The sequence below is a fragment of the Egretta garzetta genome, unplaced genomic scaffold, assembly GCF_000687185.1.
Source record: "Egretta garzetta isolate BGI_Z169 unplaced genomic scaffold, ASM68718v1 scaffold136, whole genome shotgun sequence".
Taxonomy (NCBI): Eukaryota; Metazoa; Chordata; class Aves; order Pelecaniformes; family Ardeidae; genus Egretta; species Egretta garzetta.
In genome coordinates, this window is record NW_009260066.1 from 6,041,248 (window position 1) to 6,056,036 (window position 14,789).

At 40.6% G+C, this 14,789-nt stretch overlaps 1 protein-coding gene across 1 annotated transcript in view; it reads left to right on the forward strand.

The window, feature by feature from the left end:
- Window positions 1-14,789, forward strand: part of ADGRV1 (adhesion G protein-coupled receptor V1) — a gene marked incomplete at its 3' end in the record, with an annotated part of 137,614 nt that overhangs the window by 84,710 nt on the left and 38,115 nt on the right. The window contains exons 46-57 of the mRNA XM_035896618.1: window positions 821-996; window positions 1,716-1,840; window positions 2,992-3,158; window positions 3,241-3,384; window positions 3,858-3,965; window positions 4,425-4,677; window positions 5,558-5,680; window positions 5,886-6,108; window positions 6,605-6,809; window positions 7,829-7,975; window positions 12,359-12,614; window positions 14,488-14,696. Coding sequence (XP_035752511.1) covers window positions 821-996; window positions 1,716-1,840; window positions 2,992-3,158; window positions 3,241-3,384; window positions 3,858-3,965; window positions 4,425-4,677; window positions 5,558-5,680; window positions 5,886-6,108; window positions 6,605-6,809; window positions 7,829-7,975; window positions 12,359-12,614; window positions 14,488-14,696 — 2,136 coding nt within the window. The remainder of the gene's footprint in view (window positions 1-820; window positions 997-1,715; window positions 1,841-2,991; window positions 3,159-3,240; window positions 3,385-3,857; window positions 3,966-4,424; window positions 4,678-5,557; window positions 5,681-5,885; window positions 6,109-6,604; window positions 6,810-7,828; window positions 7,976-12,358; window positions 12,615-14,487; window positions 14,697-14,789) is intronic.

Here is a 14,789-nt window from a genome sequence, read left to right on the forward strand (position 1 = left end):
AGCCTGTCCAGGTCTCTCTGGATGACATCCCGTCCTTCTGGTGTGTCAACCGCACCACTCCGCTTGGTGTCATCCGCAAACTTGCTGAGGGTGCACTCGATCTCGCTAGGTCATTGATGAAAACATTAAACAGCACCGGTCCCAGTACGGACTCCTGAGGGACACCACTCGTCACCGGTCTCCATCCGGACATCGAGCCATTGACCACTACCCTCTGGACGTGACCATCCAGCCAGTTCCTTATCCACCGAACAGTCCACCCATCAAATCCAGAGCTCTCCAATTTAGAGAGAAGGATGTTGTGGGGGACCGTGTCAAAGGCTTTGCAGAAGTCCAGAGAGATGATGTCTGTTGGTTTTCCCTTGTCCACTGATGCTGTCACGCCATCATAGAAAGTCACTAGGTTTGTCAGGCAGGACTTGCCCTTGGTGAAGCCATGCTGGCTATCTCGAATTACCTCCCTGGCCTCCATGTGCCTTAGCATATCCCTCTATTCTTGCCTTTTTTCCTTCTTTCTTCCCAGCACAGGTAGTGGAATTACCCTGTTGCCTTGGAGCTATTTTAGTTGCCCACTGAAATAAATTCAAACCAAGCTGACTGAGCTGCATTAAGGGATCAGGTAGCTGTACAGGAACTATGAATTACAAAGGAATGTGTGGAATAAGTAGAGAACTGAAGTATGAAAAAAGGATCAAAACCTATTACATTCCATATCCAAAGGCACACAGTGAAAGAAGAGAAAGAGTAGCGTGGTCTGATGGGGTTGTGGCATCGTTAGCTGCCAACTCTCATCAACTTTCTGTGCTTGCTTTCTTGTCAGACTCTGCATATTTCTGCAATACTGGATGAAGAACCAGAAATGGATGAGCACTTCATCGTCACCCTGTTCAATCCAACTGGAGGAGCCAGGCTGGGCACAAGAGTGCAAACTATGATTACAGTATTACAGAACCAGGCTCCACTAGGGCTTTTCAGCATCTATCCCATTACAAACAGGTAGCTAACGCTGACTCAGTTAAAAGGAGATTTTTCATAATCAATAGAGGTGGTATCTTTCTACAGTTCTGTTTCTGATGAATCCCTGTAAAGAAATTCAGCAATCCAAATTGTAAAACATTTGTAATTTTGAAAAGGACTCTGTCTGTCAAATATTATTACTGCTGTACGAAAGAACAGAAAAACCCTTAAAATGGACTATTCATCATTAGAAGTATCAATTTCTCTATGGATTTTTTCATAAAACAGTACTTTACATAAAACATTAGACACTAAACATTCCACTAATAGTAATCCGTGTTAAGAGCTCCAAACCTCAGATCAGTGCCCAGGGAGTCATGCATTTTATAGTTTATTTTTGTTTTTAAGTTTGTGTAAAATACACATCCACTCAGGGATGTTTTTCAGAAGCAAATGAACCATATGGAATGACATTTTCAAAAATCATTTAGCTTAAACCATACAGCTGGTGTGTTAAATTCCAGGCTGATTTAAGATTTTGTTGAATTTCTATGATTTATCCAAGATCTTGTTGTAAGAACCATCAGACAACCTTGATTAATGTAGTTATCAGTCTGTCAGATAGCAAAACTAGTTACTGATACTCTTTTTTTTTATTTCTGATATATATTGTGCAGTGGAATTGTACTGTAAAAATCTTATTTGTATACTATAAAAATAATAAATTTTTTCTTTATTTGCACAATTCTCACATTTAGGACAAGTTTCCTCATAACTGAAGAAGCTAACACTACAGTTTATTTGAAAGTTTCACGGAGTAATGGGCTCAACGTGTCTGTGAGTGTTGAGTGGGAGACGTTGTCGGATACTGCGTTTGGCATCAGTACGTTCCCTTTATCGAGCGTGACCACTGCTTTTGTCAGGGTGGTGATAGCAAGAGACTAGCCAAACATACAGGAGATGTAACTCTGGAATGTAAATTCACCTATTCAGAACGGAGCACGTTAATTAATATTTTTTTGAGCATGTCAAAAGTTGTTGGAAAAAACAACTTCAGAGTCACCTTGTCATCAGCCACTTCTGCCGGAGTGTCAATAATCTGTACTGCTCTCCATGCTGCTTATGTGGACGCTATTGTTGCTAGTCTTCTGTTTAATAATATCTGTTCTTTACTACTTGTAACTTTGGATTTTTCTAACGCATTACAAGAGACACGCTTTACGTAAACCTGACATAGCCTTAGTCTGAAAAAATGCTGCTGCACGCTTTCCATCATGTGTCCTCGTGTGCCTACTGCGCTGCATTTGTGGGAGTCTCAGGCTGTAATTTCACAAGCGCTTTAATCTGGTCCAGGTTAGCACTGCCACTGAAGGAAGCCATCCTTCCCTCTCTGCCTGCTTGTTCCCATTTCTATGCTAAGTATTTTTTTTTTTCTTCCAGCACTGGTATGTGTATAGCTGCTCACTAACGCAGGCTGAAATAACAAGGCAAAAAAGGAAATGCCTGATTTTGAGCATGGATGAATACCCTGTCTGGCTCAGCAGCTTGTCTGACCTATATGTGGGACTCGAGCTTAGCTCTTGGAGTTTAGTTCTGACAATGCAGTGCTTTTTTTCAGTAAGCCAGTCGAGCAGCTCAGGCAGTTGAAGAACCTTAGTGCCATGACTGCTTGTTGTGATGAGGGGGAGAAGGAGGACAAACACATACATTTCGTAGTTTGTCACCTTTTTCACTACTTGCTATCCAGCTAATTTTCTCACTGACTGAATTTCAGACTGAATCATTCTGAGTCAGATTCAAATTGCCTATGCATCTTCCATATGCAATAGTAATATATGAAGGATACATTTATTGCTTAGCTCTCATGTCATCCTCAGTACTATAACAGTTCTGTACATTTACATACGCTTGTACCAACTATTTAGAGTCAATTTCAGCACGTCCAATACTAGGCCTGGTTTTGGCAAGTAGATCACGAAAATGGCATTGAAAAATACCTTGAGAATAAATATATTTTCTTTTACTATTTTGCAGGGGGTAGCATCGGTGTCCTGTCTGTCTTGCAAAGTTTTGTGGAAGAGTCAGCATCTAGCTGGTGTTTCTTTACATCAGGAGAAACCCTGTATGGTGTTCTGCTGCGTATGCCTCCAGCTGCGTTCTCTACTCTCTACCAGTGGAAAGGAGTTTTTGTTCCTGTCGAGGTAAATGTTTGCTTGCAAACACCAAGCATGCTACTTAAGAAAGAATTTAAGTCTCAATTTTATTTTTGTATTCTTCCCTCAGAATTTCAGTATGTGGGATCCTAAGAACTGTGTGCCTTTCCAAATCCGTGCCTCTCCCTACCTTGTGATTACTCACGGAGGAGGTGGGCAGGGAGCTTCCAACAGCAGTGTGTATGCATTCATGCCTGGACGCAGGCTGCTGAAGGTAAATCAGTTTTACTTACAAAAGCATAAAATAACGGGGTTGACAAGGACCTCGGGAGGCCCTCCAGTCCAGTCATGTTTTAGAAAAAAGCACTCTCTGCTCAGCTAATTTGGGGCCATAACACCCTGCATGACTTCAGTGATGTAGGTTTTTACAGATGGTTGTCTAGCGTGTTTCTATATTTATATTTTGGGGATGGGGGAAAACAACCTGGGAATGGAGGAAAGAAACTGTGGAGCAATCAAGTCATAGAACATTTTCTGAAAAATATCTGATAAGTTATATTATTTTTTTAAATTAATCCCACATGTATAGACATATTTTTTAAATTGTAAAATTACATATATGCATTTTTATTTTTTACATATAGTTTTAGATGTAAATTTGCAATCCTTAAAGATGTGTGTATATATGTATAAACTTGACACTTGAAGCGACTTCCAAACACCATTCTCATCATATTTCCTTCACAGATACAGACCCTTGCTCTTCTGGATACCAGACATGTGAAACATTTTGCTGTGGATGAAGAGGACTATTTGATTTTTGTGAGTCACACAACCAGTTCCAGTTCCATCCAGGTTAGAATACATTTGTCTTCCCTGGCTTTGATGTGGTTAGTTTGGTTAGTTTTGATTTTGAAATATGAAGGGATAATGAAAGACCATAATTATATAGTTCTGAAAAATTACTTCCGTTTCTTTTCTGGATTTCTAAGACTTTAAATTCTAGATTTGTTTAAATACTCTCCACATTGACATATCATTTACATTTGGTTTGATTTTATTGCTGTTTTGAAATCTAGCATGTTAAACACCTATAAGAACAGAAATAGCTTCTGACCCATTTATCTGAAAAACAGGCACAGCTGCTTGCAGCAAGGTGTTTACTTACCTGTGTGCTTCTACCTTCACATAGGGTCCCCCTTAGAAATGAGGAATTCAGTTCATTATAAGTCTTCCCAGTTTTTCATCATGACACTTAATTTCTCTTCTCTTGATGCTAATTATGAATGGAAAAAATATTTCATATTCCCACAGGTTTTCCAGTGGAATAAAGATATATTTGTGCTGCACCATCAACTTCCACTTTACAGAGCTCTGAACATAGCCTTGTTTCCTAGAGGAGGCATTATGTACCTATTAGTTTCTTTGTCAAACAGCAGCCAGAACATGCTCTTGTACCAGTGGTTGAATAATGAGTTTAGGAATCTTCATCAATTACCAGCAAAAGAAATAAAACATATGGAGGCCTGGATTTCTGGATCTGATGTCTATTTAATTGTTGCAAAAGGTATTTAGCAGAATACAAACACCAAGTTTGCTATGTATATGCTGGCTTGTTTGGTAGCAAAGGCATTTGGGGTAAAGGAGTTCAGACAGGGATTAAAGTATTACTGGGGAGTTACAATTCACTGATAAGCATTTTATCAAAGTAATCTCTGTTTTGTCCCTCAGGAAATAAAAGCATTGCATTTTTTCTCAAATACTTATGAAACTAATGAAATGTTTTCCCAAGAACAATAGGAAATAATAACTCTATTCATCTAGCTGCTGATCGCACCCTTTCTAAACTTCTCTGAGCTTTGTGATATGCAAAGATCATCAGTCAGCAAATCATAGAACAGAATCAGAGAATCATAGAATGGTTTGGCTTGGCAGGGACCTTTAAATGTCCAATGCAGTCCAACCCCCCTGCCAGGAGCAGGGACATCTTCCATGAGATCAGGTTGATCACAGCCCCGTGCAACCTGGCCTTGAGTGTCCCCAGGGCTGGAGCCTCCACCACCTCTCTGAGCAACCCATGCCAGTGTCTCACCACCTTCATCATAAAAAATTTCTTCCTTAGATCTAGTCTGTATCTGCCCTCTTTTTGTTTAAAACCATTACCTAATGCTACAGGCCCTAATAAAAAGTCTGTCCCCATCTTTCTTATAAGCCCCTTTTAAGCCCTGAACGGCCACAATCAGGTCTCCCCGCAGCCTTCTCTTCTCCAGGCTGAACAACCCCAACTCTCCCAGCCTGGCCTCATAGGAGAGGTATGCACCAAGTAAGAAGGAAAATATAGTAATTTGTCTCACTTCATAATTAAAGCCGCCAAACTCTGCCTTTTGAATGGCCACCAGTGTGCGATAACAGGCAGCAAAATAATTTGTCATTTTGCTCCTATGTAGAATCTGAAAATTCTTCCGAAATTTTCATCTGGGAGACAGGGCAATCTACCTTTAGACACTTCCAGTCTCTTCCAGTCTGCGCTGTAAGAAACATCCATGTCTTCATGCCTTCTTCAGGTTTAGGTAAGACTTAAATGGCAGTATTTGTTCAAATCCTAGATTATAAAGCTGGAATTGCAGAAATACATGTGCCCATTTTTTCGTAGTATTTATCAGACTTTAAAAGTTGCTGTAGTCATTGTGCTGCCAAGGCCATTTCTGGCATTACAGGGAGAACTTTTAAATATATCACTGAATATTTCTTTTTTCTCCTCCTTGCTCAATGTAGTTCACATCCTCCTATCCAGTAGGGATGCAACAACACTGTATTCTTGGAACTCAGACGAGAACCAGTTCTCCGTAATGCTGGAAGCCCCCTATGCAGATCATATCACTTCAGCTACTGCAAGGTCTCTCAACTCCAGCAAGAGCTTGATTGCTCTGTCCGTAGCGTCCAGCTCCCAGATTTATGAGCTGACCACTATCTCCAACCAGTCAGATTTTATACCTAGGTAGGTTTTTTTGGTTTATATCACCTTCTCCCAGCTCTTGCGTTTCTTTTTCTGTGATACTGTTTTTTGTTATACTGGAGAGCTTTATGTCCTTCTGTGTGTGGTGTGCTTATTAAAAGTAAAGAGAATTTTTCACAGGTTGGTTAAAGGTAACCTGAAGTCAAACAGCCTCATAACTGTCTTTAAAATGTGGCAAGAAAGCCTTGCAGTTATGACTTGATTTTTTTTAAAGCTTTTATTTAGGATAAATTAAATTACTTTCTTAATTAATTTCAGTTACTCTATGATCTACTGTAATTTAAAAAAAAAAAAAAAAAAAAAAAAAAAAAAGACAAACAACCAACCCCACAGCCTTTAAACCTCAATTATTTCCTTAAGAATATAAATGATAATTCCACCTCCAAAAATGCTTGTTAAATTTGCAGCAGTGCTTTCAAAGTTTATTAATCAGCTGCCCTCAGTTTATGATTATTCGATGTATGTGTTTTTATGCTAGTTCAGGTGAATTGATATTTGATCCTGGCGACATGGAAGCTGTGATAGCAGTCAATATCCTGGATGATGTCATCCCAGAGGAGGAAGAATGCTTCAAAGTGTGGTTGAAAAACCCTAAGGGAGGTGCAGAGATTGGTGTTCATGGTTTTGTTAACATAATTATTCCTTCCAATGACAATGCCTATGGAGTCATTGCATTTGCTCAGGTAAAACTTCTAAGGTAAATCATTTATATATATATATATATGTATAATTTCTGAATAATGGAAAACAGACATACTAAAACTGTAAACTGAAGCATGTGACAGGATTGTTTTCTAAGGTCTTGTAGCAACCTGAGTTAGAAGCTTTTTAATGTCCATTTAGCATTGCTATGTGATTATATAGGACACAAGGTGATAGAAAATCAGTTCCACAGCCTGTCCCTACTGTGAGGTTTTTACAAGCCCCTTACATTTAGATTAACACATGAATTTACCAGCTTGGTTTTGCAACAACCTAAAAACTCAGTTTTCAGATGGAATATGTGATACCACCCTAGAGTCACTACTGGTTGGTTGATCAAGGGAATTAAGTGAATAAATCAGCAGATCTTTTCCCACTGAAAAGACAGTAATTGGGTTATGTCAGAAGATGAGCCAATCTGCCAGAATAAAATAGTTTCTTTGGAAAAGATGTCAGTCTGAATGTATTATTTGGAGTGGTTAATTCTTAAATCAGCAAACACCATGTAAGTTGTCTAGACAGGTATATAGTAAATGAATACTGGAGATAGAAAACACAGGTGTCATTACTGAAATGAAACATTGCACCTGGACTTGTGTGAAGAGGGTAAATAACAGTAAAGTAACAGCAGTAAAAATATGTCTGTCTTGAAGGTCCACTTGTTTGTTACCTACTTCATACGATTTGGACATAAAATACTGTCCTAAAAAAGAAAAAAAAAAAAAAAGAAAAAAACCCAAACAAAAAACATTAGGTTTTTTGCCTTAGGATAAAGAGGCCTGACATTTTAAACTCTTACATCCATGAAACCTGGGAATATCGAGCACCTCTGAAAATTAGGATATATAAATTTAATCAATGAACTTGCATTTAGCTACTTAATTGTACATTAAATTGTTGATGCCCAGTATCACTGGCCCCTGTTGAATACCCAAATCCCTAAAGAAACTTTTCTTTATAAGAAAATAACATTATGGTTCTGCTACTTTATATGTTCCAGAGTTCCTTGTTTAAGCAAGTTGAAGAAATGGAACAGGACAGCTTAATCACCTTAAATATTGAACGTTTAATAGGAACATATGGACGAGTTACAGTAGAGTGGATCGCTAACGGGAGCATAAGTGACGTATTTCCAGCTTCAGGAATGGTAGGTAATAACATCACTGATATTAGGGAAGCACTGACTGTATTGCCTCAGACAATAGATGCAGATGTACTGAGGGAGAAGGACAGTACATGTCAGATTGCCCCACTCTTCTGTTAATTCCGGCTTCCTGGTCCTTTCCTGTGATTCTGGCAGTTTGCCCTTCTGGCTGGCACATGATACCACAGTGTCACTCTTGCTCTTCTATAACCAGATATTGCAAAGCTGTACAGGCACTAGAAATGTGTATCTGTAGTGTCCTGCCCCCATCTTCCTTTCTTCCTGCTGCGAGATCCAGCTACGGTGTCAAATCATTGGCATAGGTGGGAATCTGGGAGTGTTTGCTCTTCGTCCTGACCCTGTCAACACAACTGAGATCTTCAGTGGCCCGGGAGAATATCACAAGAGCCCGTTTTCTCTGTTTCTGAGAATGCTGAGATTTCCATCCATGTTCCATCCAGTGTTTCCTGGTAGCCAAAGCTCTTGGTATGCCTTAGGACCCACAGATGCTAGGTTCTGTAAGTCAAGGGCCTCCACCTGGTGGCCATCTGTGGAAGACACAAAGCCCTATGGGCTTTGAAGCTGTAGAGCTGCAGCACAAGCCACAGGTGAGGGAAGAAAAGGCCAAAAGACTGTAGAAATAAACTGCACCTGGAAATAATGGGTCTGAAGTAGGATAAAAAATTTAGAGAAAAATCAACAGAGAGGAAATCAAGGATGCAAAAACAATCATTCTGAAATTACTAAAGTACTCCTTGAGCATTCCAGAAGGATGCTAGATGATTCCCCTGCATACGACTGCAAGTAGGAAGAAACAAATAGGTAAAGTAAAGGTATAATGTTGTTCACTGGAAATTTCTGTTTATCCTTCTGTGCAGGTGTAGTCTAAGTGTTCATAGACACATCTTCCATGTTGAGTGAGGTCTGATCAGGTGGCCGGCCCTTTGAACTTAGCAATAAGAATATAGACAGACAAAGCGTTTCTCAATCATTTTATCTGAAAAAAAAAAATTAACAAGATTTTTGACTAGACATTTCTTCAATTAGCAGCGATTTTGATACATATTATATGTTCATAATTCTTTTGACATATTTATATGTGGTAGGTTGACCTTGGCTGGCTCCTCAAACCCCACCCAGCTACTTTCTTACTGCCCCTTCTCAGAAGGAGAGGGGGGAAAATAAGGTGGAAAAGCTTGAGATAAAGGCAATTTAATAAGAAAAGCAAAATCCATGCATGGAAGCAAAGCAAAAAGTGGGATTTGTTCAGTACTGGCCATCAGCAGGCAGATGTCCAGCCACTTCCTGGGAATGAGATCCTCAGCACATGTAGCATTTGCTTTGGAAGACAAATGCCATAAGCACAAATGGTCATCTCTGTGTGTGTCCTCCCTGCCTCCTTACCCTCAGCTTTTATTGCTGAACATGGTATTATATGGTATGGAATACCCCTTTGGTGAGTTTGGGTCAGCTATCCTGTCTGTGTCCCCTCCCAGCCTCCTGCCTAGCCCCAACCTATGACACTGTGAGAGCACTGCTCAGCAATAGCCAGATTGTTGCTGTGTTATCAACACCATTTCAGCCACGAATGCAAAGCACTGCACTACATGGGCTGCTTTTGGGGAAGGTTAACTGCAGCCCAGCCAGACCGAGTACATTGCAGAGGAAATGATGTTGAGTTGTCAACAGTTTACTGATTCTTCCTCTTTAATCTTTGGGAGAGTCTTAAACTTAAATGTATTATGCAAGAAACCTGAGTGAAGACATGTAATTTTGAATAACTTGAAAGGTATGTAATGAAAGACAGAAAGTTGAGCATGAGCCAGCTATATGTGCTTACTGGTCTGAGGCAGAGCATTGCCAGCAGGTTGAGGGAGGTGATCCCTCTCCTGTATGCAGCACCGGTGAGACACATCTGGGGTTCTGGGTCTAGTTCTGCACTCCCCAGCATGAGAAACATGGACATATTGGAGTGAGTCCAGCAAAGGGCCATGAAGACGATGAAGGGACTGGAGGATCAGACACATGGGAGGAGGCTGAGGGAGGATCTTACAACTATGAATACATAGGGTCAAGAGTAACGAAGGTGGAGCCAGATACTTCTTGGCCATGTCCTCTGCTTGCAATGGGCACAACACAGAAAATTCCATTTTATACATGAGGAAAAGACTTTACTGTAAGGGTGGAGAAACACTGGATCAGGTTACCCAGAGACTTTAGGAAGTCTCTGTCCTTGGAGAGATTCAAAACTTGGCTGGACATGACCCTGAGCAGCTTGCTGTGGTTGAACCTGTTCTTAGCAGGGTGGTTGGACTAGGTGATCTCCAGAGGTCCCTTCCAATCTCAACCATTGTGTGACTCTGTGATAATGAAGGTATATGATCACTTTGAAACAACTGAGCTGGTTTGCCTGAAGTTGGAGTGTAGTTGTCAGAAAGAGGTCCCAGGTTGAATGCTTCTTTGTAAAGTGGGTAGCTATAGCTGACTTGGTTATACTGAACTCATTTTCATAGAATCATAGAGTCATTTGTAACTGCGAATTTGGTGTTTCTGATTATTATGCATCTGCCTGAGAATGTATTTCTTGCTTTGTGAGCTGTACTTCAAATTATTTTACCACACTGCATTTTTCTCAAAGTGTTTCTTTATGTCACCTGTCTCTCTGGGTCTCATATTTTTTTTTCTGTACACTTCTTTTGTATATATACACAGCCTGGGGAACAAACAGGAGGAACTGGAGCTCTGTGCCCAATCAGAAATTTATGATATCATAGGAATAGCTGAAACATGTTGGGACAACTGGAGGATTGCAGTGGGTGGCTATAGGCTGTTTCGTAAAGAAAGCAGGGAAGAAGAGAAGGAGGGGTCATGCTCTATGTTAAGGAGAACCTTGAATGTATAGAAGTCAACTACATCAATTATGGAAGTCCTATTGAATGCTGCTGGGTCAAGATCAGAGGGGTCATCTCCAAGGGGGATCTTTAGTAGGCATCTTCTACCGACCTCCTAAGGCCAGTGAAGCAGTATTTGGGTCACTTAAGCAAACTGTGGGTCAACAAAGCAGTGGGTATTGTCTACCTGGATTTCTCCAAGGCTTTCTGTATGGTTTTCCACAGCCTTCTCCTGGAGAAACTGATGCGTGACGGTCTAGGCAAGTGGTCCGTGTGGTAGGTGAGGAGCTGGCTGACAGGCCGCGCCCAAAGGGTGGTGGTAAATAGCTCCTTTTCAAACTGGGAAACTCTCACAAGTAGGGTCCCCCAGGGATCGATATTGGGCCCAATACTGTTTAGTATCTTCATAAGTGATCTGGATGATGACACCATGTGTACCCTGATGAAGTTTGCTGTTGATATCAAACTCATTGGGGAAGTAGACACTTCGGAAAGGAGATCCACCCCTGCAGGAAGGCCTAGATAGGCTGGAAGAGTGGGCTAACAAGAACCTTATGCAGTTCAGCAAGGACAAGTGTAAGGTCTTGTACCTGGGACAACACAAGCCAGGAGTGCAGCACAGCCTGGAATCTACCTGGCTGGGGGGCAGCTCTGTGGAAAGGGACCTGGGGGTCCTGGTGGCCCACAAGCTCAATAGGAGTGAGCAGTGTGCTGCTGCAGCCAAGGCAGCCAACAGGACGTTGGGGTGCATCACCAAGGGCATCACCAGCAGAGATAAAGAAATCATCATCCCACTTTGCTCAGCGCTTGACAGGCCACAGCTGGAATATTATGTTCAGTTTTGGTCCCTGCTATGCAAAAAAGTTGTGGAAAGGCTGGAGAGGGTCTAGAGAAGGGGCACCAAGTTGATCCAAGGCCTGGGAAGCCTGCCATATAAGGAAAGGCTAAGAGATCTGGGTTTGTTCAGACCTGAGAAAAAAAGGCTTAGGTGAGACCTTATCACCATGTTCCAGTATTTAAAGGGTGGCCACAAAGAAGATGGAGACTCCCTTTTTACAGGGGGTCACATGGAAAAGAGAAGGGGTGATAGGTACAAGTTACTCCTGGGAAGATTCCACTCAGACACAAGAAGAAAATTTTTCACAATAAGGACAATCAGCCATTGGAATAATCTCCCCAGGGAAGTGGTAGATTCCCCGACACTGGACACATTTAAAGATTTGGCTGGACAGGGTGCTGGGCCATCTTGTCTAGACCATGATTTTGCCAAAAAAGGTTGGACCAGATGATCCTTGAGGTCCCTTCCAACCTGGTATTCTATGGTTCTGTTCTATATAGATAGATATATATGTATGTGTGTGTGTGTGTGTGTGTGTGTGTGTGTGTGTGTGTATTTTTTTAATTGATAGCGTTTTGTAGCGTAAAACAGTTGGTAAAACAACATTGAGAAGAAGTTTGACTTTTTTTCCCCCCCCTTCCCTCTCTAAAACTTTAGATTACGTTTTCAGAAGGTCAGGCCCTGTCCACAATCACCCTGATAATTCTCGCAGACGGTGTTGCAGAGCTTTCAGAGACTGTGGAAATCACACTCACCCATGTCACCACGGTGGGTGTTCAGGATACCGCAAGAGGAGCTGTCATCGATCCCAAAAGAGCAAGAGCTGTACTTACCATTTTACCCAGTGACTCTCCGCATGGTGTGATTGGGTGGCATATGGAGTCTCTCTTTGTGAAAGTCACAGAGCCAGAAGGTAGTCCTTCCTCTTGATGCTTAGGAAAAAATATATGTTTTTTCAAAGGCAGCATTGTTGAAGCTATAACAACAGTTATATATATACACACATATATAAAATATATATAATGTATAGATTATATATACACATATATACACACACATATATATAATATGTATAATATAAAATATACATAACACATATATAATATATAATACACAATATATAACATATAACATATATAGCATACAATACACTATATTTTATATAATATATATTATTGGTCATTGATTTAATATATGCATATATAATATACGTGATATATAATATGTGTATTATATCCTTATGTATTTTTTCTATTAAAAATTTGTAGCAGAACTATCCTGTAAAATATGTAACTATGCTACATACATTTTATGCTGTATTTCACACTGCGTTTACCAGTGTTATCCCGTCATTTTTGTTTAGGGGGCGTTATCAAAATCTTGTTGTCTTGTGTGGCAAATCACTGGTACATAAATTACTTCTATTTAGATAAAAAGCCAAACTTGCCCATTTAATGGGATCAATATATTGTTTAAAATAATTTACGTAGAAAGACTTTGCTCATGAATTGGGCCAAAAAGGGGAGTTTTTTGGTTTGTGGGATAGGGGAAGGAAGGAAGCAGAGCAAGGGTGAATTCCACTTCAAGGAAACTGAATCGGGTTTTTTTTTCTGCTTGCCAGCTGCCTGTTTGATTGGGTTATGTCAGTTTTCCTTCCAGGCACCAAGTGAAATTGTAAAGGACGTGCCAGGCAGCTGTCCAGAGGAGGGCTGCGGCGGTGCTCCGGCTCCTGCCTCCCCGCTGGCCCAGGGAGCTGGGCAGCTGATTGCTCTGGCATCCCCTGCAGCCTGGTGGCTTTCCAGCAGCTGCCTGATGGGCTATTCATACTTCAAAAGCCCAACTGAAATTCCCTGGCACTTTAATATCCTGTCCATATGAACTGATAGAATTAATGAAAAATACAATTTCCATCAGAATATTATTGCAAATGAAACCTCTTCACCAGTTCTATTTTAAAGTGAATTAGTGTTGCCCCCTTTTTAGCACCTCTGAAGGGGTTCTGTTGGTTCATTACAGACACACACACACATGCGTGTTATAAACATTTGTACTTTGAAGTTAGGATTCAAGGCATGTTCTTAGGTTTCTTTTGTTGCACAGCTTCTTTTCCAATCTTTAAATGTTGTATTTTTAATGAATTATATACAGGTTCTAGCTGTGAAGTAGTCTCTAGTTAATACAAGTAATGGAAACTAGTCTGAAGTACAAAGCCTGTTGCTTTTTATCTGTTCCTATTTCTCCACTTTTAGCCAAATGCTGTGTTTGGTGGTTCATTGGAAAAAAAAATGCAAATCTGCTTTCCCCAAAGGGATTTGAGCCTCACTGATACAAAGTGTATCTCATTTTCTTCAACATTTGAGTTAAGGAAACGTAAAATTTACAGCCAGAGTGGCTGCCTCCAGTGCTGCTTTCTGTATTAGAATCAGTAGTGATCCAGGCATGTGAAGGCCAGGAGTTTTGAAGGAAAACTGAATAAAACCACCAGAGTTGAAGTAATAGTTTGTGTAGCAAACATTTAAAGCTGTAAATATTCCGTACTTTATTCTTCAGCTAGATCCAGTTTTAAAATGCTTTCCCGATGTACACACTGTGTGTTGTCTGTGTTCACGGCACTTGTACGTGCTCATTTGCCTGAGTCACTGAATTACCCAAGTGTTGTTGTGCTGCTGAGCAGAACTGGAAGTGGGCTCTAGCAGCCAGCTCCCATACAATTAGGCGAGCTGAAAATCAAGCCGGGCAAGGGTTGAAGCAATTATGTCTTAATTTTTTTCCTCTCGTTGTTACAGGACAAGTGAATTCAACTACTCTGACTTTACAAATTGTTCGAGAACAAGGGTTTGTTGGAGAGGTTGTGGTTCAGCTGAGCACCACACCTAACTTCGAACTCCCCTTCTCCAACCAAGCAACAGAGAATGAGGATTATATACTGGAAAAGAAGACAATCGTTATGGCAGAGAACACAACAATAACTTCTGTCATAGTCACTATCTTGCCCGTGAGTAGTCTAACAACAACTTTAGCTAATAAAGTCTTTTAAGGAAAGGGAAAAAGGTGCCGTTTCTAGACCAGAAGTAGGATTTAGCATTCT